At 45.8% G+C, this 22,380-nt stretch overlaps 4 protein-coding genes across 4 annotated transcripts; 2 read left to right on the forward strand and 2 right to left on the reverse strand.

Moving 5' to 3' along the window:
- Positions 1 to 765: 765 nt before the first annotated feature.
- eif3d (eukaryotic translation initiation factor 3, subunit D) lies at positions 766 to 6,952 on the forward strand. Its single transcript, XM_084437595.1, has 16 exons — positions 766 to 859; positions 1,565 to 1,690; positions 1,776 to 1,821; positions 2,155 to 2,291; positions 2,450 to 2,535; positions 3,034 to 3,106; positions 3,375 to 3,490; positions 3,904 to 4,036; positions 4,395 to 4,542; positions 4,796 to 4,926; positions 5,303 to 5,388; positions 5,478 to 5,607; positions 5,783 to 5,925; positions 6,057 to 6,249; positions 6,466 to 6,559; positions 6,819 to 6,952. The coding sequence occupies exons 2-16, from the start codon at positions 1,568 to 1,570 to the stop codon at positions 6,830 to 6,832; spliced, it is 1,653 nt and encodes a 550-aa protein (XP_084293721.1). The 5' UTR covers positions 766 to 859; positions 1,565 to 1,567; the 3' UTR covers positions 6,833 to 6,952.
- A 797-nt stretch (positions 6,953 to 7,749) lies between these two features.
- sult3st1 (sulfotransferase family 3, cytosolic sulfotransferase 1) lies at positions 7,750 to 10,549 on the reverse strand (the record flags this gene model as incomplete). Its single annotated transcript, XM_084439079.1, has 6 exons — positions 7,750 to 7,877; positions 8,041 to 8,212; positions 8,382 to 8,476; positions 8,799 to 8,925; positions 9,777 to 9,979; positions 10,408 to 10,549. 6 exons carry the CDS (start codon positions 10,547 to 10,549, stop codon positions 7,750 to 7,752), a joined length of 867 nt encoding a protein of 288 aa, XP_084295205.1.
- A 786-nt stretch (positions 10,550 to 11,335) lies between these two features.
- LOC311309758 (GTPase IMAP family member 2) lies at positions 11,336 to 12,592 on the forward strand (the record flags this gene model as incomplete). Its single annotated transcript, XM_084439082.1, has 2 exons — positions 11,336 to 11,373; positions 11,692 to 12,592. 2 exons carry the CDS (start codon positions 11,336 to 11,338, stop codon positions 12,590 to 12,592), a joined length of 939 nt encoding a protein of 312 aa, XP_084295208.1.
- A 999-nt stretch (positions 12,593 to 13,591) lies between these two features.
- apol (apolipoprotein L) lies at positions 13,592 to 16,522 on the reverse strand. Its single transcript, XM_084439083.1, has 6 exons — positions 16,399 to 16,522; positions 16,208 to 16,282; positions 15,468 to 16,064; positions 15,341 to 15,376; positions 15,117 to 15,242; positions 13,592 to 15,024 (listed from the first exon to the last, which is right to left on the reverse strand). Exons 2-6 carry the CDS (start codon positions 16,213 to 16,215, stop codon positions 14,046 to 14,048), a joined length of 1,746 nt encoding a protein of 581 aa, XP_084295209.1. The 5' UTR covers positions 16,216 to 16,282; positions 16,399 to 16,522; the 3' UTR covers positions 13,592 to 14,045.
- Between the last annotated feature and the right edge of the window lie 5,858 nt (positions 16,523 to 22,380).

Below are 22,380 nucleotides of genomic sequence, written 5' to 3' on the forward strand. Positions count from 1 at the left end.
ACCCATAGAGACACAACTTGCTCTCTAATCGAATGTTTTGACCATATTTAGCAGTGTAATCATCTTAATTAAAGATTAAAAGGTCTAATGGGACTTTCACTTGTATAATAAGCACCATTAAAATGTTACAAATTATGTCTACAATGCCCTGTAATCTCATTGACTTTCCTACAATTCAATTAAGATTATTCAAAAGGTATTTTGGATGATTAGAGATTTGGACCATGTTCAATGTCACCGTCTAGACTGGTAAATGCTTTTGTAATGAAACCCATCATGCACTGGCAAGATGAAACAGTAATACAAAATCAAATCAAACTTTATTTATATATCACATTTCATACACAGTCAACACAGCTGTACCACACAATACCACTTCTGGCGACATAGGTCTACAGTATGTATGAATAAACTATAGAACAGTTGGGTTGATCAGAATAATGTAATATTTCAAAGGCATGTCTATGCCGCCACACCAGTGCATATTGTCCTAAAACATGTGAGTGATACTGTATTTTTTCAACCCCGAATGCGTCTTGGCAAACGTCTGGCACGTTCAGGTAGTAGTATCTTTAATGTCATGCAAATTAAACTATTTAAGTAGCCTAGGCTACTATCTAGTTTACTGTGCTCTGTGAATTCTGGGATCTTCTAGCGTAATGTCCTTTCACGTCTAACAAAACTTACGGACTGTACCTTTAAACAACTATTGTCGCAATGGGTGGTGTTGTTGCGACAGGAAGAAGAATTCAATTTACGGCACTTCTCCACTTCCTTTCACACCGGCGCTTAGCAGGAAAATTGTGATACTCCCGTGTGGTTGAATAAAACCTCTCGATCGGGTGTCGCAAACTTTAAGGTGAGGTTCGAACAACAGACATAAGATTTGGGAAAATGAAATGCTTTAAATGATGTTTGTGGTTATCAGAATAAGAGATGATATGACGAGGATGTGACCGTGCACCCATCTACTAGCTTGCTAAGTGGCTAACTAGCAGCTAACGGGGCCACCTGGCGTCGTTGTGCTAGTTTGCTAGTTAGCTTGCCAGCTGCTATCTTGCTCCAGTTGTGCCTCATCATGTCTGCACATCGCAGATGATACATATCATTTTCGGTTACGAGGGCAAAACACTTTCCACTGGCAAAGTTAGTGCTAATGCTTATCGGCATGACGCTAGCTCCTTTCTACAGATCCATTCGGCTCCTTTTTCAGAAGCAAATGAACGAGCCGAGAATGTTCGCTAATGTCATTGAAACACATCCAGCAGCTATAGAGCCGTATATGTAGGGCTACATATTTTAATGTCTACATATTTAATGTGCGACTCTGGCTGCAGGTAACGTTAACAGCTGTGCTATCTAGTGTTAACGCTACATTTGGTCAGTGATGACTAGTCCACTGCGCAAACTGATCGGTGCATAAAGTTACCTGAAACTGAAGAAAGCAGTGCTGATCATTGTCTGAGACCGAGCTAGTTTGCGATATGTGTCAACACATTCTATATATTTTCACTGTATTTTGGTCTGATGTTCCTGTGACATCTCCCATATCGCTCCAACCCAGATCATGGCGAAGTTCCACGCCCCTGTCATTCAGGACAACCCCTCTGGGTGGGGTCCCTGTGCAGTGCCAGAGAAGTTCAAGGACATGCCCTATCAACCTTTCAGCAAAGGAGACCGTCTGGGAAAGGTTAGTATCCCCTTGTCCTCAGCTGGGCGCACCCCGTGGGTGTTGATGAACCAGTTGCTAAAATTGTGTTTCTTCATCTGTGCAGGTAGCTGATTGGACTGGAGCAACCTACCAAGACAAGAGATACACGAGTGGGTGAAATTCATAAGAATGATACGGCCTGTCAAGTTTAGATATGGACGGCCCAGTGTTTTTCATCCGTGTTAGAACTTTGTTCACGGACTGAATGAATTGCATACAGGTGTTCGTGCGTAAGGCATGCTGGAACGTTGACGGTGTGATTGTGTGTTGTTTTTTTCAATCATTTTATTTATATTTTATAACCACCATACACAAAACATACATACATCATAAACAATCAATGTCCATATGTAATACTCGACAAGACATAAGACATAACAAGACAAAAAAGAGGGTTACATATACAGTATTTTAAGTAAACAATTACTTGTGTGTTTTGACAGACAAGTACTCCTCTCAGTTTGGTGGAGGCAGCCAGTACGCCTACTTCCACGAAGAAGATGAGACCAGCTTCCAACTGGTGGACACTGCCAAGACGCAGAAAACCGCCTACCAGAGGAACCGCATGAGGTTTGCTCAGGTACAGAACCTACACTCGGCTGCAACTGAACCAGTCACACGTGCGTGCGCACTTACAAGCACACACACGTCACAGGCACACACACACACGTCACAGGCACACACACACTGCTGTTCACTGTACTCAGGCCCGTAACGGTCACCCTACCTTGTTTACAGAGGAACCTGCGCAGAGACAAGGACCGCAGGAACCTCACCCAGTTCAACATGCAGACCCTGCCTAAGAGCGCCAAGCAGAAGGAGAGGTGAGCTACAGATAGGGATGAGACTGTATGGATTTTTGCATTACGGGACGGTACGGTATGGTATTTAGTTACACGGTACGGTTTACGGTATTTCACGGTATACAGCATTTCACCTCCCCTACACACATAAAAAATACAAATCTTTTACTTTGAAGGAACTACAGTGCAACACATGGTGGAAAATACCCACTATTGTAATTAAGCTCAGTTTAATAGCAAGCTTATATTAAATTACAAAATTAACTGTTGCAAGCAACTTGAAACGTGAAGTTTCAGCAGCGCATTATTGTGTAATATCGTAAACGTAATACCGTAAACACAGGGAATGTCACAGTTCTAATACCGTGGACATTTTATACCGCGGTTCACGGTTTTACGGTATACCGTCTCACCCCTAGCTACAGATGGCCCACTGCGGAGGCTTCTCAATACACCACCTAACCAGTTCCTCTCAGGGACTCTCGTATGTTCCTAACCCTCATGCCTGTCTCTGTCCAGGGACCGCATGCGTCTGCAGAAGAAGTTCCAGAAGCAGTTTGGCGTCCGTCAAAAGTGGGACCAAAAATCCCAGGTTTGCCACAATCTGACACTGAATATTTGTCACGTTTGATTAATGAATACGGGCCGATTTGATAAATGACCTCATTTAACGTGGCTTATTTTACCCGCACAGTGACGTTGAGCTACTTTCCCAGTCAAACTTCTCTGACGACTTCATCACTTCATAAATGCTAACGCTACCATACCGGTTTGTCTCTCCTGCTCCCCCACCTCTCTCCGCCTCCTCCCTCTCCTCCCTCTTCTTTCTTCCCCCCTTCCCCTTATTCTTCAAGGCCCAGCTGAAACCCAGGGACTCGTCTGTGGAGGTCCGGAGTGATTGGGAGGTGAAGGAGGAGATGGACTTCCCCCGCTTGATGAAGATGAGATACATGGAGGTGGAAGACCCCACTGACATGTGAGTCTCTCTCTCTCTCTATCTATCTATCTATCTATCTATCTCTCTCTCTCTCTCTCTCTCTCTCTCTCTCTCTTCTCTCTCCTCTCTCTTCTCTCTCTTCTCTCTCTTCTCTCTCTTCTCTCTCTTCTCTCTCTTCTCTCTCTCTTCTCACTCTCTTCTCACTCTCTCTCTCTCACACACACACACACACACACACACACAGTAGCTACCAGAGTCTCACACACACACTAGCTAGTAGCTACCAGCCCACAGGGATCAAACTTCATCGCCCACCTCAATGTACCAGTTTAAGTGAATCTTTCCTTCATGACTCACCTGGATGGATACAGGTTTAATCAAGTATGAGAGGTTGGTAGTAGCGAAAAGCCCTTCGCCTTGCGGTGATGCCTGTTATGGTCTCTCTTTTCCAGCGAGTGCTGCGGTGCGTTGGAGCACTACGACAAGGCCTTTGACCGCATCACCACTCGCAATGAGAAGTCTCTCAAGAGCATCAAGAGGATCTTCCACACTGTGACCACAACCGACGACCCTGTGATCCGCAAGGTGCACACACACCCACACTGTGTGTGAGATGGGAATGTGTGCCACCCACACTGTGTGAGATGGGAATGTGTGCAGTGAGGTTGCAAAATCCCAGGAATATTCACACACTTCACATGGGAATTAAGGAATGTATTTAAATGGATGAGAATTAATAGGAATTAATAGGAATAAACTGGAAAACAGAATTTAGCCCCTTTAATTCCCATAAATTTCCTGTTTATTCACATTCATTCCTGTTGGGAATTTTTGGGAAGTTTGTAAATATTCCCAGCATTTTGCAACCCTAGTGTGCAGTGTCTTGTGATTTTTTCTTTTCTCTGCTCTTAAATGTGCTGTATCTGTCTCTCTCTCTCCCTAGCTGGCTAAGACACAGGGCAACGTGTTTGCCACCGACGCCATCCTGGCCACCCTGATGTGCTGCACGCGCTCAGTCAACTCCTGGGACATCATTGTGCAGAGAGTGGGCAACAAGCTCTTCTTCGATAAGAGGGATAACTCTGACTTTGGTGAGCCTGACTGGCTATCCATCTACACCTCCATTTGGTGTCATTTGTCGTGTTCCACCTATAGCATTCATAATGTTGTTTTGAGTGTGCCGGCCAATGCCATTACGCCTAATTTTCAACTCGTAGCTAATGTCCCCCTCAGCTCAAAGCATCAACCTTTTTATATGTTAATATGGTGAATGTCCAGCAGTCTTTGGCCGTCTCCCCCGCTAGCTAACTGACCCACCTTCCGCTCTGCCACGGTCCGTTTCAGACCTGTTGACCGTGAGCGAGACTGCCAACGAGCCCCCCCAGGACGAAGGCAACTCCTTCAACTCCCCCCGTAACCTGGCCATGGAAGCCACCTACATCAACCACAACTTCAGCCAGCAGTGTCTGCGCATGGTAAACCCAACCACTACCTCATACTCCGACTTCCCCTTTAAGCTTTAACCCCCATTTTAAGATTACAGTTGCTCTGCACTTCCAACTACAGTTAAGAACTACCCGTATTTCACCACTCTCTGTTATGTTATGTTATGGTATTTTTATTTATAATGCGTCCCCCAACCAACTGTTACATCAGCCCGGGGCGCAGCCCAGGTACAAAGGGAGACAAACAAAAACAAAGGACTGCAAACGAACAGATTAACAAGAAACGCCAGGAACAAAGCGCTTCACAATACAAATAACAGATAAAAAGGAAGAAAGAGCGACATACAAAATGCAAAATTATTATCTCTGTGGGTTCTGTTAGGCTAACGTGTTATCATTTCACCAGGGTGGGGACAGACACAAATTCCCTAATCCCAATCCGTTTGTGGAGGAGGACATGGACAAGAGCGAGGTGGCCTCTGTGGCTTACAGGTGGGTACTGCCCTCTGCTGGTCAAACGCGGTACTGCCGCTCTACATGGTGAGCGAGAGAGACTACAGCCATGTGCACTTGCGTGTCAGGTACCGCCGCTGGAAGCTGGGAGAGGACATCGACCTGATTGTGCGCTGCGAGCATGACGGAGTGATGACCGGCGCCAACGGAGAGGTGTCCTTCATCAACGTCAAGACCCTCAACGAGTGGGACTCCAGGGTAAGAGGGCGCGGGCCAAAACGCCCGGGGGGGGGGGGGGGGGGCTGGGCTGGCAGGCTGGCTGGCAGGCAGAGTTATGACTGAAGGAGTAGAAAAAGACAGTGCAGTTGACATTGATCCAAGCGGACGGGGGATGGCGAGCGTTAACCCTGCCGGAATCTGTGGTTCTCCTCAGCACTGCAACGGCGTGGACTGGCGTCAGAAGCTGGACTCCCAGAGAGGAGCGGTTCTGGCCACCGAGCTGAAGAACAACAGCTACAAACTGGCCCGCTGGACCTGCTGCGCCATGCTGGCTGGCTCCGAGTACCTCAAGCTGGGGTGAGCACACACACACACGCCCACACACACACACATCCTTAAATTGTCTGTCTTACCACTCGAGAAGAGAGCGGTCCCCTCTTTTGTCGTCGCGGAAGAATAACCCCGCCGTCTCTCCGCGGCGTCCCCAGGTACGTGTCTCGTTACCACGTGAAGGACTCGGCCCGCCACGTGATCCTGGGCACCCAGCAGTTCAAGCCCAACGAGTTCGCCAGCCAGATCAACCTGAGCATGGAGAACGCCTGGGGCATCCTCCGCTGCGTCATCGACATCTGCCGCAAGCTGGAGGAGGGGAAGTACCTCATCCTCAAGGACCCCAACAAGGTGAGTCGACGCGCGGCGCCGACCGTTTCCACTTAGAGAGAGAGGGAGTGAGAAGCCGTGAAAAACGGGGTCTGCGCTCGGGAGACTGGCTTCTTTGACTCGCAGCGTAGCGCTAAGAGCCAGAGGTGTTGGTGGGTAGTCGGTGAATAGGGGCTAAGCACAGTGAGTCACTCACCCCCCCCCCCCCCCCCCGTGTGCGTTTGTGTTCGCCAACAGCAAGTGATCCGCGTGTACAGCCTACCTGACGGGACCTTCAGCTCCGATGAGGACGAGGAAGAGGAGGAGGATGAAGAGGACGAGGAGGAGGAAGGTGAAACGAGATGAAAACATTGACTTGCGCAACGACGTTATGTAACCGCGCGTAGGCGGCGGTCTTATGTAACGTGAGTCAGACGAAGCTCACAGCGGACATCTCGGTAGTCTCGTCTTTCTGTGTTATCCGTCCTGTCTGTGTAGTCGTCTTCTACTTTAACCCTCCTATTGTAGTTGATGCATCAGTATTTCTGGTATAGTAATGTTAAACTCAGGTCATGGAAAAACCTCTTCTCGTCTTTTCTGTCTTCTTCTAGATGAGGAGAATTGAGGCGTGGGAATTGCTCCAAGGAACGACTCCAGTGACCTAAGTGGCCAGCACCACACACACGCCAAAACACAGTACTCCCCCCCCCCCCCCCCCACGCTCAAATAAAGATCTGAGAGAAAAGCTTGTCTTTTGTCACCTTTATTTCAAATTCCTTGAAGAAAAATATCAAGAGTCACGAGTGTCTCACTGCTTGTTACCTGTGACGAACATATGAAATAATGGATTAGATACATGACAGTGATGACTTTCGTTGTCTTTTATTATTGTCCTTATTTCAGCTCTGCGTTGTGTTTTGATTTCTATAAAAGACGGCCCCAATCTCACACAATACCACACAGTCCAGTGTCTCCTTTTCAGGTGTATTCCGAATGAATCTCTCCAACACGGGATTTGAGTCTCAAGCAAAAGTGGTTTATTCCAGAAGGTACAACATACAAAAGAACATGGCAATGTCTAATGCACAGATGACCTGTCTGGATGCTGGCTGAACCCAAATCAAAGTATTGGTCTCGTTGCAACGTTCTTATGTGGTTTGAGTGTCCCCCCCTTCCTCGTCTCTTCTCCGATAAGACTCTCTCTCTGGTCTCTTCTGTGGCCTTGTTTTGACACGTTAACCTACGCCGCCTCGGCGCCCAGGCCTTTATCTCTAACCACAACAATGGTGTTTGGCACAGAGTGTACCAGCCATGGAATGTCTTTATCTCATGTCAAGTCTATGGAAGAGGGACACCGTTTCTTACCGAAAACTCAAGCCGACAGCCATACTCAAGAGGTAAATCATCATAATTAGGAAATGGCTAACAGGATCATATTAAAAGGCATTTCTCTGAAAATCAACCATATTCAACAACAGTAATATACCCAAGTGTACAGGTCTGTTCAGTAGGCGTGTTGGGTGGAGTTTAAGACTCAACCGATTACGAGGATTTCTCTTCCATGTCCCAGATGAACTTCAGAGGCAAGTCCCCCACCCGCTCCTGGAAGATCTGGTCAAATCTGTCGCTCTGGGCCACTGTGAACATGTTCTTCCAGTCTCCAATCTTACCTGCCAGATAACACAAAACACTATAATGAGAGAGGCAAATCTATTTATGGGAATCTATGGGTCAACATTTTCTTAAAATGTTTGTGATTTTGTAAATGAAACAACAGAACTGTGGTGCATGATTACAAAGGGTACAGGTATTCTTATGAGCAGCGGTATTGACCTTTACGCATAAAGTGTCCCTTCATCGACTCTGGTGGCAAAAACTCGTAGTTGGCCTTGGGGTCCAGCTTCATGTTCTTGAATGTGGCTTTCTCCACTACCTGGTCCATAGATGCCTCACTAAGGTCTTTTCCCAGGAAACGGCAGATCTTTGTCACTGCAGTCTTCAGATCCTGAGAGAGGAGAACAAACTTTATATTAAAGCTGCGCAAGAAGAGTCAGGACAGTGCAGCCGAGCCGAGGAAAGATGAACACAATCTGGAGCTATTTTGATATGGCCAATCAGAGGCCAAGGGGTTCATTTGGAATGAGGCCCAAGAGAACAGCAGGTCGTTATCTTACCAGCACCATGTCCTCGTAGGACAGGAACAGGATGTTGTACTCGTCTCTCTTGGCGCGCCACTCTCTGATGTGAGCAAACCAGGATTCAGCACCAACTGTTCCAAAGATCAATAATTTGATAAAACATGTACATATCACTGCATCTATGCTCTCAAACCATACACTTGTAAAATATATTAACCTTAATAAATATATAACGACATAAGTGCATTCATTTTTTCATAACTTCCAGATACCAGCCTGATTACCATGGTGTCTGAGGACGGACATCCTTAACCTCCCCTGCCAAATACTGCTTCATAAAGGACTCCATCATTACCCTCCTCAACCAGATACTGCTCCAGAAATGCCTCTGTCACCCTCCCCTGCCAGCGTCCTAACCTACCAGATACTGCTCCAGCTGGCCTCAATCCTTACCCTCCCCTGCCAGAAACTGCTCTAGGAAAGCCTCAAAACTCCCAGGGGTCTCCAGCTTGGTCCAGACACAGCAGAAGTGATAGTAAGAAACCACCGCGTCCTTTGGGTTCCGCATCACATAAACAATCTGCCAAAGGAACAGATGTCAAACTTCCTGTGTTCAATTAACACTCAGGCATTCTGGGTGTAATGACATGGGCACCAAGAGACACATTGTATTAGCGTCTTTACATACAGTTACAGTAGGTCCATAAATATTTGGACATTGACACAATTTTCATAATTTTGGCTCTGTACACAACCACAGTGGATTTGAAATGAAACATCCAACGTGTTATAAGCACAGACTTTCAGCTTTAAGTATCTTACCAGCAACCCAAAATAATGTAAAATAGTGCATCTATATATATATAGTGCATTTATTTTTCAGCATAATGATGGCTTGCTTCACTGATAATGACAGCTCTTTGGATTTCATATTGAGAGTTGACAGCAACAAATTCCAAATGCAAGTACCACCCTTGAAATGAACTCTAGACATTTTATCTGCTCCTTGTAAATGAAATAACGAGGGGATAACACACTTGGCCATGGAACAGCTGAGCAGCCAATTGTCCAATTACTTTTGGCCCCTTAAAAAGGGGGAGACCGTGTATAAAATTGTAATTCCTACATCGTTCACCTGATTTGGATGTAAATACACTCAAATGAAAGTTGAAAGTCTACACTTAAAGCACATTTCAAATCCATTGTGGTGGTGTACAGAGCCAAATTGATGAGAACTGTGTCAATGTCCAAATATTTATGAACCTAACGGTAGTTCTCTTTAGGAAGAGGTTTGCTAATGATTTCCTCAAAAAACATGTATTTTTATGTGAATTACCAAGTGTGGCCATTTGGTCCCTTGCAGTCCTAGTGCATACAGGTTGTCAGTGACTAGAGTTTATGTTGTAGAGCACTGATCCTTGTGCAGCTCACCTTGGCCTTCTTGTCCTTTAGTCCCTGGGGCATGAGGGTTGGGGTGAGGTGAGAGGCAAACAGCCGTGGGGAGGGTCGTAGGGAGTAGTCAGGGCGCCCCTCCCGGTACTCCAGCCATGGCATGTTCTCCAGGGTGTTGGGATAAACAACATCGTCCTCCAGCTCATACAGAGAGGTGATGATCTGTTGTGTCCATATGGTTCCTATTGATGAAAAGTGTCAGACAGAATTGGTGAACTATGAAATTCTGCTTCTACGATGCAAGCATTGACGCAAAATGATGCTTGACTTAATGCAAGTGGCCTTTTCAAGATTTATCATGGTTCAATGAGCCAGTAAGATGTCCAGTCCTGGTCCCAAGAGGACTGCAGGATTTCGTTTCCGAGCCTCAGTACTATGATTGATGTTTTACTGGACTGGAAAAAGCCTGAACTCTCTGTGAGGGTTCCCAGACCAGATTTAGACGATTCAGAGCACTTCCCAGATAGCAAGCGGATGTGTAATGATTCTGGGCCATATACGGGCCGGAACTAAGCCACAAGGGCCAGATCTGGCCTGTATATGGCCCAGATCCGCTTGCTATCTGGGTTGTTAGAAAAAAAAAAATCATCAGGTAATTTTTTACACTCACCTGACTTTGGATATGTGACTAGGAATACGTCACTATCCCGAATCTCAAAGGTCTGGAGTGAATCTATATACTCTGCAGTGGTGGCACCCACAGAAAAGTTGTAGTTCTTGTATCTACACAGGTAGTTGGTCAGTTGCTCCATGTCTGTTGTTTTTAACATTCAGTAGCATATAGACTGTTCACCTACAGTACAGCTGGCGAAAAGCAGAGTGAAGCAAAGCAGAGAAACTCTGTACGCTATGCATGCAGACAGGAACTTTGGACTGAGTGTCCGGTGGTCTTTTACTGTGTATTGTTTATTGTGCAGAGCCTATTCTGGTGAAGTCATGGAGCTCTCTCACGGCAGGTCCCAAGTAGGCCTCGGCTTTATTCATACACACAGGCTACACAATACAAAAGTGCAAGCCGACATATTACAAAAAAAAACACATTTCCAAAGTGTACCTATTATTTGATTTGAAGGCTAGATCTCAAACCTGAATGAGACTAGTGGAAAGCAGGAGGGACAGGAGTGAATCAGGTAGGCAGGAAGAAGGAATCCAAATACATCTTAATGGAAATCGAATCTGATACATACTGTATCATGTATTCCTTGATGTAGTTGAAGACACTTTTACCCAGGTTGTGATATCAACAAAGGCAGTCATAGTGGAGAACTTTGGACCCGTACATGGCAATGAAAGGGCTGTAAATACTGATAAAGGGAGGTTGGCTCTTACTGTAGATGTGTACAGTGAGCCATACAGACATCATGGCTTATGGCAGGGTGAGAGGGGAGTGGTTGTGGAGATAGTTATTTCTTTCACTCTTATTTCGTTCTGCTGAGAGAGCAACCACTACTGCAGCAAGCTTTTCAAGGCTGGTTGACAACAGAGCGAAAACTGGGTATCAATAACCGTATGGAACGGACAAAAGAATGCTCGTCGGAATGGGCAACAAACGCCACATCAACATCTTCTCAAACAGGTCAGTATTCTGCAGTCAAACATTTTTGAAAAATTAGACCTAGCATCTCATTCCAACATATGTATGATGTTCTAAGATAGGAGGGAAGTGTAGTTATCATCATAAGGTTAAAAGAAGCTCTACTTTAGGGTAGAGCTAATGGGGATCCTTCTAAATAAACAAAATAAGGCTTCAAATTATTCTGAGTGGCAAGGACTGAACTTATAATACCCCAGTTACCCAAGGACTGAACTAATGGTAACTCAATAACTAATAGTAACTAATAGTAACCCAATAGTAACCCATCAGACCGAGTGACCCTTACCTTATATACTACAGTAGGAACTTCTCTGACGCGTTTGTACCCCTGGCAGGCGCGGCCGTCCCTCTCTCTGACCCCTCCGGGTTGAGGATCCTCCTGATCGGGGAGAGGGAGGCGGGGAAGAGCGCGGTGGGCAACGCCATCCTGGGCAGGGCGGCGTTCGACGCGGTGGGGGTGAGAACCAGGGAGGCGTCCAGGATGCAGGGCGCGCTAGCCGACAGGCGTCTGACGGTGGTGGACACGCCCGGCTGGGAGTGGTTCCCCTCCGGAGGTCCGGCCCCGGCCGTCAGACGGGGGATCGCGCGCGGCGTGGCGCTGTGCCGGCCGGGCCCGCACGCCCTGCTCCTGGTGGTGCCGCTCTCCTTCTCCTTCTCCAAGCGGGAGCGGCGAGCGGCAGAGGAGCACGTGGGGCTGTTGGGGGAGCGGGCGTGGCGCCACGCCCTGGTGCTGTTCACGGTGAAGGGAGGGAGGCTCCGAGACGCCACCCCGGAGGAGGAGGTGGAGGAGAACGAGGAGCTGCAGGGCCTGGTGGCCAGGTGCGGGGGGCGCTTCCACGCCCTCTGCGGCCGGCCTCGGGGGGGACGTGACCCCGTGGCCGAGCTGCTGGCCAAGCTGGAGGATCTGGTGGAGGCTAACGCCGGGGAGGTGCTCCCCAGCGAGGAGATCCTGGAGGAGGCCAGGCAGAAGGAGGCGGAGGAGGAGAGGAAGCGCAAGGAGGAGGGGAGAGAGAGAGAGGAAGAGATCAAGAGGAGGAGGGAAGGCCTGAGGGAGCTGGAGGAGGAGGAGGAGGAAGGAGGAGAGGCGTCAGAGGAATCCATTAGACAGCAGAGGGTGAGAAGAGCCAGCAGTAGTAAGTTCAACTTTTACGCTGTATCAGCTATCATAGAATGGGGGAAATACTGTTTGTGTTCCAGCTGAGGCCTAATACATAACCGCTGACCAGCACTGATAAATGTCATGAGAATGTCATAAGACTGTCTTTGTTTACTTAGCCCTAGTCATGGGATGATAATGTTCATTCATGTTTCCACTCTACAGCCGTGGTGGAGAGCGATTCTGCAGATACCACATCATCCCCTCCCCACCTCACCTGGTCTGACCTCAGGTCCACTTTCAGACAGAACTGTAAGACGCAATGAGAGGAGGGAGGGATGGATCAAAGCATGCAGCAAAGCAGACATCGTCTCTGATTGGCTAGTCCAGGAACCTTCCTGCCTGCATATTGCATTGTAATGGTAGTAGTACTCTACCTGTTAGCATCTAGCATGTTCTGTCAATTGAGCTATTCATGAACTGAAATGGATTATAACTGACGTGTCAGAACTATTTCCATTTCAAGTATCCTCATGAATTTGCATCTCTTTCAATAGTCTTGATGTTCTGAAATCATAATGTGAATGAAACATGATGACTGCAAATCCCCACCTGTTCTGGAAGCGGACTAAGGGCCAATCGTGAGCTTACACCGGTTAACTAGTCTCCAGTCACCACATACACAGGCTTCAGACAGGGCTACACCACACACTACACACTACACACTCCACTACACAATCACCTCACATTTCCAAAGAACAAACATTTAGATGCCAGGGGCTTATCAACATTAGCAAACCTGAATTGCACATGTGACTTCCTGGATTGTGAAGAAAAGTTATTGCTTATCAACAAACATTGAAGCTAGGGTCATAACCCATGAACTGTATGAAATGTTTGCATAAACATAGGTAAAGCTAGGAGTATTATACAAAAGAACAACAGAAATACTACATTTCTTAAGTACTATTTTATTGTAATTGAGGATTTATAGAACATTTGTAATTTTGTATATTACAAAAGGATTCTACACAACCAATGCTATTTCATTGAAATATTTTTTTGAGTGAGTCAAGCAGTTATAGTTGAACACCATCACCTTGTTTTACTGTCAACATACAGTATTAACAGTCTAAGAAAATGAGAATCACCCATAAACAAGAAGTCCTGATTTTCAATGGAAGTACTAGCTCTATCATGAAAAACAGACTACAAAACAGATAATCATTCAGAAGGTTGATTATTGCACACAATACTTGTGAAATACAGAAGAACATATCTTTAATTTGTCTGTTACGTGCTTTAGGTGTAAAAGTTATGTAATTTCAGAAGGGTTGGTTACAGAGTGATTGGGTGATGCACGCACATTCGAACGGATAGTTACAGGTGCCCGACTAAAACATGACATGAGTAAAGAAAATAAGTCCGCACACAATCTTAATGCTCCCAATGGTGAATTTAATGGCACAACGTTTCGGACGACGTGGCCTTCGTCAGGTGCAATACCAATATGATTACAGAGACCATGTGGCTCTAAAGACTGGCAGAAATACCTGTACTACTGTATCGTGCAGGTTTTCTTCCCAGTTGGCGTCTCCTCTTCTGGGTAAAACGGTGTCTCTAGAATGCTTTGGCTCTCCTCTGATGTTAGCATACCTTCCCACAGGGAGTCATAGGTCCTCTGCCAGGAGTCCATTTCAGAGCGCCACAGGGCAGATCTGGACCGGATGAGCTGGGAGATCTCACTCTTGCTGCCCTTGGCCAGGCTGATGCTGTCCTTACAGATGAAGAAGACGTCCAGGCCGATGAACAGGGCGTTGAGGGTGATAAACCCAACCCGGGCTGACTTAGACAGAGCCAGGGGGGTCCCTTTGGCAATATGCCCTATGCCCTCTGGGATGTCAGATGCTAGAGTAGGCACATTTCTAAATGCTTTACCCTCCTGCAGTACCAGGTTGCTAGCACTAGCAATCACCCCCTCACTCTTCACAATAGGCACAGTTGAGACACAGTCGATTATGGTGTCTATGCCTTTTCCTATAGTCCCTACTTTGGCCAGAACCTTCATTGCTCCCAGCACCGCACCCACTTCCTCTGGCACGCCCACTCTCTCACTGGCCACGCCCTCTAAACACTCCCGGAGGCTCTGCACATCCTCAATGAAACTCTGGAACACCTCGCTCGCTTTCTTCTGGTGAGTGCTGTTGACTGCGACCTCTGTGACCGTGGTGACCAGACTGTTGACGCCACTGGTGATACCCAGTCCCACGCCTGTCATGGTGAGAGCCAGGGACAGCCCGGCCGTTACGGGGGCCAGGGCGAGGCCCACGATGGTCAGGACCCCTCCGGTCACCCCAACGGAGCTGCCTGCCACACTGGAGATCTTGGACCCCAGCTTCATCTTGTCCAGCTCGACGGCACTCTCCTCCAGCTCGTTCAGAAAGCGCTGCATTCTGGGCTGGCTCCCGCTGAACAGGCTGATGTAGTCCGTAGCTCCCTCCTGGAACAGGTACACCAATCTGAGGTGCTGGTTCATCCTGATGGGAGAGGAGACCGAAATTCAGCGTGGAACCTCTAGATGTTTACGTGATAGAACGTGAAGAGTAGCACCTCGGAGAGCGACACTCGCCTGTTATCACTGAGCTGATTCAGATGGAGGAGCATATTGTGCATGGACTCCTCACTCATATCAGCATCAAAGTCAACTTCAGGGTTTTCAATCTTCTTACTCCAAAACATCAGTTGACTGATGAAGCTATAAGTGAGTTAATTGCATCACGGTGAGCAGAAACGATATTATTAAACAGGCTATAGGCAAACAATGAAATATCAGCAGTATTAATAAAGTCTTACCTAGATTTATTCTCAGCTTTTGGTATCATCATCAATCTGGATCAGACAAAACAAACAAATAGAGATTATCATTGGAATGTGCACCATTGAATAGAAAGCAGTGGAAGATCATGATGGGCTCTCTTACTTTTTCTCCATCCTGTCACAGAGCTGCTGGGTGATCCGTATGTATCTGTCCAGCTGGAAGACCAGCACCTCCACGTTGAAGAGGCTGGGGAGGAAGAAGGCCCCGGCATCCCTCTTGAAGTGGACGAGGAGAGGGCAGACCTGCCGCGCGGCTGCGATGACAGCTCGGACGCTCGCGGGACTCGTCCTCTGACACAGACAGCCAAGCGGGCTCTCCTCGGCAAACACAAACAGAGAGGTGACCGCCAGCCTCTCCACGGCATCCAGGAAGTGGTCCAGCTTCTGCAGGCCGCCAAGAGTATCCTTCAGTACCTCCGCCAGCTCTTTCTCCAGCTCCTCCCGACGGCTGTCTGCTGTCATTTGTGTCAAGCCACTTAACATGTATTCTCCCAGCGCCTTCATCTTGTCTGTGGACCGTTTGACGTGGTCAAAGCTAAGGTCAATTTGGTCCGCCCTTTCCTTGATGTCCCTCATCATCTCCAGTTCCGTCTCCCTCTGAAGGTGCCATTTTGAGTGTCTGTCGCAGAATTCCCTCACTGTCCCAATGAGACTGAGGGTGTCTGACATGTACTGACACAGGACCTCTTTCAGCTCCTCTCTGCAACAAAAGATAGCCTACAATCAATGGGGGCTATATCTGCAATCCTGTTGATCAATACAAAATAGTCAGCCATTTTTTTGCCCCTCTAGTCTATTGTTTTGCTAGCAAAGAACCACTAGCCTATAGGGTATCGTTCTCACCTGAGCATGTTGAACAGGAGTGGTGTCTCTGGATGGTGTTATGACCAAAGCGAAAATGAAACTTTAACCTTTCACCTGAGCAGTAACAGTAACCATAAAGATTCATGAATTATAGTAGCCTAACAAAATATTCTTCCAAATGTGTAAACAATTACACAACTTGAGCTGAGTACGTCCATATCAAATCTTACCTTATGTAGGCTAGTTGTTATCATGTTCTCCATGATAAGATTGCCACAGAAACATTATGGCTGCTGGAACGGCGTGGTTGTTAGGATCTAGCACATGATCTAGAAACATGACGGGTAAATAAGTGAAGTGGACAGGGTTGAAGGGGCGTGGCGATGACCACACCACTTTAATAAGACAACTAGCCTGTCATGTGAACAGTAGCCTACTGTACACGTGTAACAAGATTGTAACAAGCTTTAGCAAATGAGTCTAAGGAGAAAGAAGAGAATTAAGATATACCAAAATTATCAAAGGGAAAAGCAATCAAGCATCGTAATCGCTCTTCATGAAAGCAAAAACGAAACAACATTAAAAGGATCAAACCGTAGAGGTGGTATCTTGTCATAGGCAATGTTATTGTTTTGTGAGAACCATTAGCGTTCTCATGCATGCACTTCCGTGGTTGGGAAGTGACTCTTAAGAGACTAAAGTGACTAAAGATAGGCAGTTTTACATTTAAATCGCAGTAGGTACAGTAGCTATAAAGAATGAAATGTATAAACTATTATTTGAAATGTTGTAAACAATTACACACGTTCGTGTTACTTACCTTGTGCCTAGTTCAAAACAAAGTGAGAGATATCGTCGCACTGCGTGACGTGAGTATCCTGGAGTTCCTGGAGGCATCCTGGAATCTCATGCCACGAGTTTCGTTTTCCTTGAACAAGTTTTAGCCTGGCTGATGCAACAGGCTCATTTAGGCTTGAAGCACTAACAAGAAAGCTGACAAGTGACAACTTGTAATGTTTGAAAATATTTTTGTTGAGGTTGTGTGTTAAATTTGAGAACTGCAACGTTTTCAGTGCCTTTGGATGTCATGTCCCACTGCCCAAACCCGACAAAAATAGCTTGGGTCAGACTGGGTTGTTGGTAGACTGAATATGAAATTAGTCATACACTGCAGTAGCTTTGAAATGCCACAAGAGGGAGCATGTTATCAATAACCCGTCATGCCATTCAGTTGTGTCAACAGCAGCACCCTGGAGGAGGATAGGGATGTGCGCAGAGACTGATTTTCACTGACGACTAGAGGGTGGTTTTGTAGTCTCGCGGGCCAGACGAGTCGACTTCCGGTCCGGATTGTCTACAACGCAAGACGTTAAGAAACATCTTGCGGTCCCTTGAAGCAACAATCTGGAGTGGGTGAAGTTGCTTTGGCCTACACCTCCTCTGGATTGCAACTTCAACTGACAAAGCATTATTTTTTAATAAGAACAGCTCAAATAAATCAGTGTGTTATTTTTATGTGATGATGAACATACTGCTGTTGCTCTTTTTTTTGTTAGTTTAGTATACATAGGCTAAGTACATTTTTGTACCAAGACATATTTGTTGTCATCACATTGTTCATTTATTTCACTGTTCTTCCTCATCCCTTTCCCACCCCCTCCTCCTCTCCCTCTTCTCATCCTCCCCAGCCAAACCACTCAGTGGGTCTGTTCTGTGCTCTCATTTTACATATTGTGGATGTAGCTGTCCCAGTGTATGACACACATGTGCTCCATGGCCATGCGTCCCACATTATTGTTTTTTTTTTAAATTATATTTTTATTATCATGTTTTATTATTATAAATAAATACTTTAAAACTACCACTGAAGCTGTCTGTGCAAATTACAGTGTGCCTCCTCTTATCCTCACAGCTCAAGCCATTTTTAGGAGACCAGTTCACACCTCAACCAGACCTGCTGCTGTTTTGGACCTGCTTTAAGCCCTTTTTTTGTGGTGTCTGTTTTCTGTGTGCACTGTCAATTAAGCCAACCCACCTTCAATGCAGTGTAGCCTCCACACTTGAATGGTTACAGCAGTCTTGTCGTCTACAAGCAACAGTCTCTGGCTTTGCATGGCAATTTATGTAGTATCATCCGAGTTCTACAAATGCTGTACTTTTTTTGTACTGTAAGTAACCCCTCAATTATTCAATTTTACTGGGGAGCAGTGACCATAGCCTACTTGCCAACCCTCCTGACTTCCGCGGGAGATTCATACATTTGAACTAGGTTGTGTAGTAGATAGGCTACAATAAATTAGGACACATGCACATTTACTGAAGAGGACAGACAAAAGTCAGACATTAAAAACAATTGCTCCATACACACACACATACACACACATATATATATATATATATAATGTTTCACATTTAGTTTTAATGCTTTTAATGTCTAATTTGTAATGCTTTTAATGCCCCCCCCCCCCCCCCCGCAATTTGGTTTGGAAATGCTCCCTATTTCTGAGGTCCCAAGGTTGGTGAGTATGGCAAGCTATAAGCTATTAATACATCCATGATGGCAAGCCAGCAACGCAGACACAAGTTCAAGTACCACAAATCCAAATACCACAGGTCTCTCTCTCCCTCTCTCTTTCTCCCTAGGCTACCAGAGCCCATTTAGTAAGCCTAGGGTACAACAAAGCCTCAAAAACAGATACCCTATACATTTTGACACTTTTATTAAACTATTACAACAAACAAAAAAGAAAATATCAGAGGTTTCTGTCAGTCTCCTCCTATTGGCCAGTCTGCACCTCCTCAGTCCCCTCCATGCTGCCCCAGTTTACCTGGAGGACTGGCCCTAATGAATTCCTCGCAGAAGGCAGAACATTGCTGCTCCTAGGAACGTAACTCCCACAGCAAGGAATATTTTAGCCGAGGTCTTAGCTGAGAAGTCCCAGAACCCGCCGGTCTTCTTCTGTGCACCGCTGTCCAAAGCGCTGACCCTTGTCGGTGTTTCGATCATGGGGATGACCAGGGCTACTCTCGTCTTCTGGTGGGCGTTGGTGTTCTTTGTCGCAAAGGTCTTAGCTAACAGGTCCCAGACCCAGAACATGCTGGTCTCCATCTGCTGGGCGTCGGGCGTCTCTGTCCCCATTTGAAGACCAGCGAAGCGGCCGTCGTCATGGTCCAGTAAGTGGCAGTCGTGGGTGATGAAGACGCGGTCCGTTCTAGTGGGCGGAGAGGCAGCCCACTGGTCAGGCACAGTGAGAGACATCAGGGTGTCTCTGAAGGCCTCGATGTCCGAAGGATCGATCTTGGCCGCAGCCACCAAGAGAGCAACTCCAATGAGAAGCTTTAAATGCCAAAAAGCCATCAGGAAAGTCTGAAATGTTCACAGGAAATTAATGGTGAATGCACTCCAGGAGGAGACGGAATGTGTGATGGATCTTTACTTATTTGCTGTCTTTTATATGGCTATGATTGTTCTATGATGTCATAGATGAAAGCTGTGGAATCATCATTGAATGGTCATCAGCATTAATTGTGCGTGTGTTCTATTAATACATCCATGGCTATGAAGCACAGCTTAAGCAGCTGCATTGGTTTCCACGGTGACGTGTCTCCTGAGGCGTGACTTGACCAATCAGGGGCCTCATTTATCATTGAGGTACGCCTTTTTTTACACGGTCTTTTCCGAGATTTCTGGCGTACGCACTCTTCCGCCCCAACAACGCGATCTATCAACCAAAAAGGGCGTATATTTAGTCTATTAATACATCCATGCTACAACGTCTGTTTTGTTAAAGGAAGTTGGGGAAAAAACGGGCGGATATCCCGTCAAAATTCGTAGACAGTCAGGACCGGAAGTGATGAGGTTTTTTTTTTTTAAGAACTTCCTTTTACAAATTCTAAGTTGCTGAAGTCCAGACTCTCTCCTCCGTAGAGAGTCTGGCTCCGAGACTAGTGGTTTTGTAACTGACTATACGACTAGTCTAACTCTGGTCTAACTCATATTGTATTGTTTTATTTTCATTTTAATATGGATCTGTGTCTGCAATAAAGTTTATCTATCCAATAGTAGTGTAAAGGAACGTTGCTGTGATCCTATTGATCCGTGATCCATATGAATTGCCCCCCACCGGCATGTATGTGGACCGCGGATTAATTGCAAAATTTAACTAAGTAACATTCCCCTAAAATATCGATATCACAGTGGAAAGATAGGCAAGACAAATGTGCATGGTGTGTTTTAAAGCGTATCTGAAGTGCAAGGATTGGTTGATTATGCAAAAAGCCCTTGTGTGTTCACATGAAGGGGGCATGTTGAATCTCAATTGCATTTTTTTGTTGCAAAAAGTAAGAGGATTGGAAGAACCTGAAAAGCTATGATGCTTTATAAATGTTTATCTCTACAACCCTGTTTGTAACTTGCAATAAGATAGGTCTATTCATCTAAGAAGCATTTTTGCTATTCCTAATTATCAGAAGAAATATCTGTCTCTCACTCACTCTCGGAGCATATATTGATTTTGCGCAATTGCAAACATAGCCACACGCACCTCATTTATGTCCAAACTCTGTTTTGCGCTTCATGTTGTCTGACTCTGTGAGAGCGAATGTTATGTGACAGTTGGCATCTGAAATGGTAGCACAGCGCCCTCTACTGTTTGATTTAAGAGTGGTTTCCCCCCACATCCCAGTTGATGGACTATTCAAAAATTGACCTTTTTAACTGATAAGATTAATGGGTTAGAATTCTTAGCAGTGGTTATCAGTTAAACGGTTAACTGTTAACATCCCAACAGGACTGCAGGATAAGTATTGAGAGAGGGGAAACAAGAGAGGGAGATAAGAGAGACAAGATAGAGAGAGATGAGAGGGAGAGAGACAGAACGACAGAAAGGTAATTAAGAACTCATCATCTCCCTTGCTTCTGGAGTCACAGTTAGAATCTGTTTTTAATTATAGGCTAGCATATGTGTTAATTTCATCCATAGAGTGGTGAAGTGATCTCACCATTTTGTAGGCTAGCATGTCTGCCATTCGCCTTATTCACCTCAGCTGCCATATTGGTCAGTCTGACGTAATTAGGGGTGCAGATGCGGAAGTGCCCGTTGACTTCAATGTTAAAAGTTCACTGTAAAAACACCACTTCAAGAACCAAAATAGTCAAAATAACAGGCTGAATACACTATCAGGGTTACAAACTCATCATTACCAGACTCTGATTGTTTTTCACTGCCGTTGTTTTCGCATTTGGAAATACATGGGAGTGAATGCAACTATGGCTCATTCACCTCCATGTAAAAGCGAAAACAACGGCAGTGAAAAACAATCAGAGTTGACAGCAGTATCGATGCTTTGCAATGTATGATGATGTCGAATGTGGTCTTAAAATAGCCTGGTTTAATATTAAGGATGGCCAGCTGCAGTCATACACTGTAATAGGTTTGAAATGCTACACAAGGGGGCATGTGATCAACATCTAGTTGTGCCCTAGGCTATTACAGTATTGCCATGGCAGGCCTAGTGATAAGAAAAGTGAATCAATTGAAGGGCTGGGTTTCTATGCTAACTGTTTTTACTCAGATCTAACTCTTCGCCACATTTTTACAGCAAGCTGTGCGAGCTTCATCTTCATCCCTTCATCTTCATCTTCATCATTCTACCATTCATTCTTTGGAATTTCTTTTACCTTGATCTTTCTGTCATGTACAGTCGTTCAAGGTTGAGGATGGTGCTGGTTTCAAATCCCAAAGCTCAATAAAGCAAGGGAGCAGGCGGCACCTCTGGAATGCAAAGATCTAGTGGATATCGGGAGAGAGAGACCGAGACCAACCAGAGAGAGAGAGAGAGAGACCAGAGAAAAAGATAGGCAGATGAAGTGATCCCTCAAACAGCTTGTGTGTATAGAGGGATATTTGAAGAAAATATCAAATATTTAAAACGTAATGCTTGATTAACAAAACGTGGGGGATAACTAACAGTCTATAAACTGTAAACTACTACAGTACTGTATATAGCACGTATGCCATATCTCATTACTCAACTTATTTCCACAAGGGCAATCTGTAGGTTTGGCGAGATGAAATATCAGGCTCTCTCCCACATTGGGATTCCCTAACATGTTCGCACCACGCTGCTTTGGTGGTGACACATTGCTAAGCTAATTGGATTGGATTGAAAAAGCGCTGTGGATGGGAAGGTCAAGTCTTCCAATATCACTG

Source organism: Borostomias antarcticus (assembly GCF_949987555.1).
Source record: "Borostomias antarcticus genome assembly, chromosome: 5".
NCBI classification, from domain to species: Eukaryota; Metazoa; Chordata; class Actinopteri; order Stomiiformes; family Stomiidae; genus Borostomias; species Borostomias antarcticus.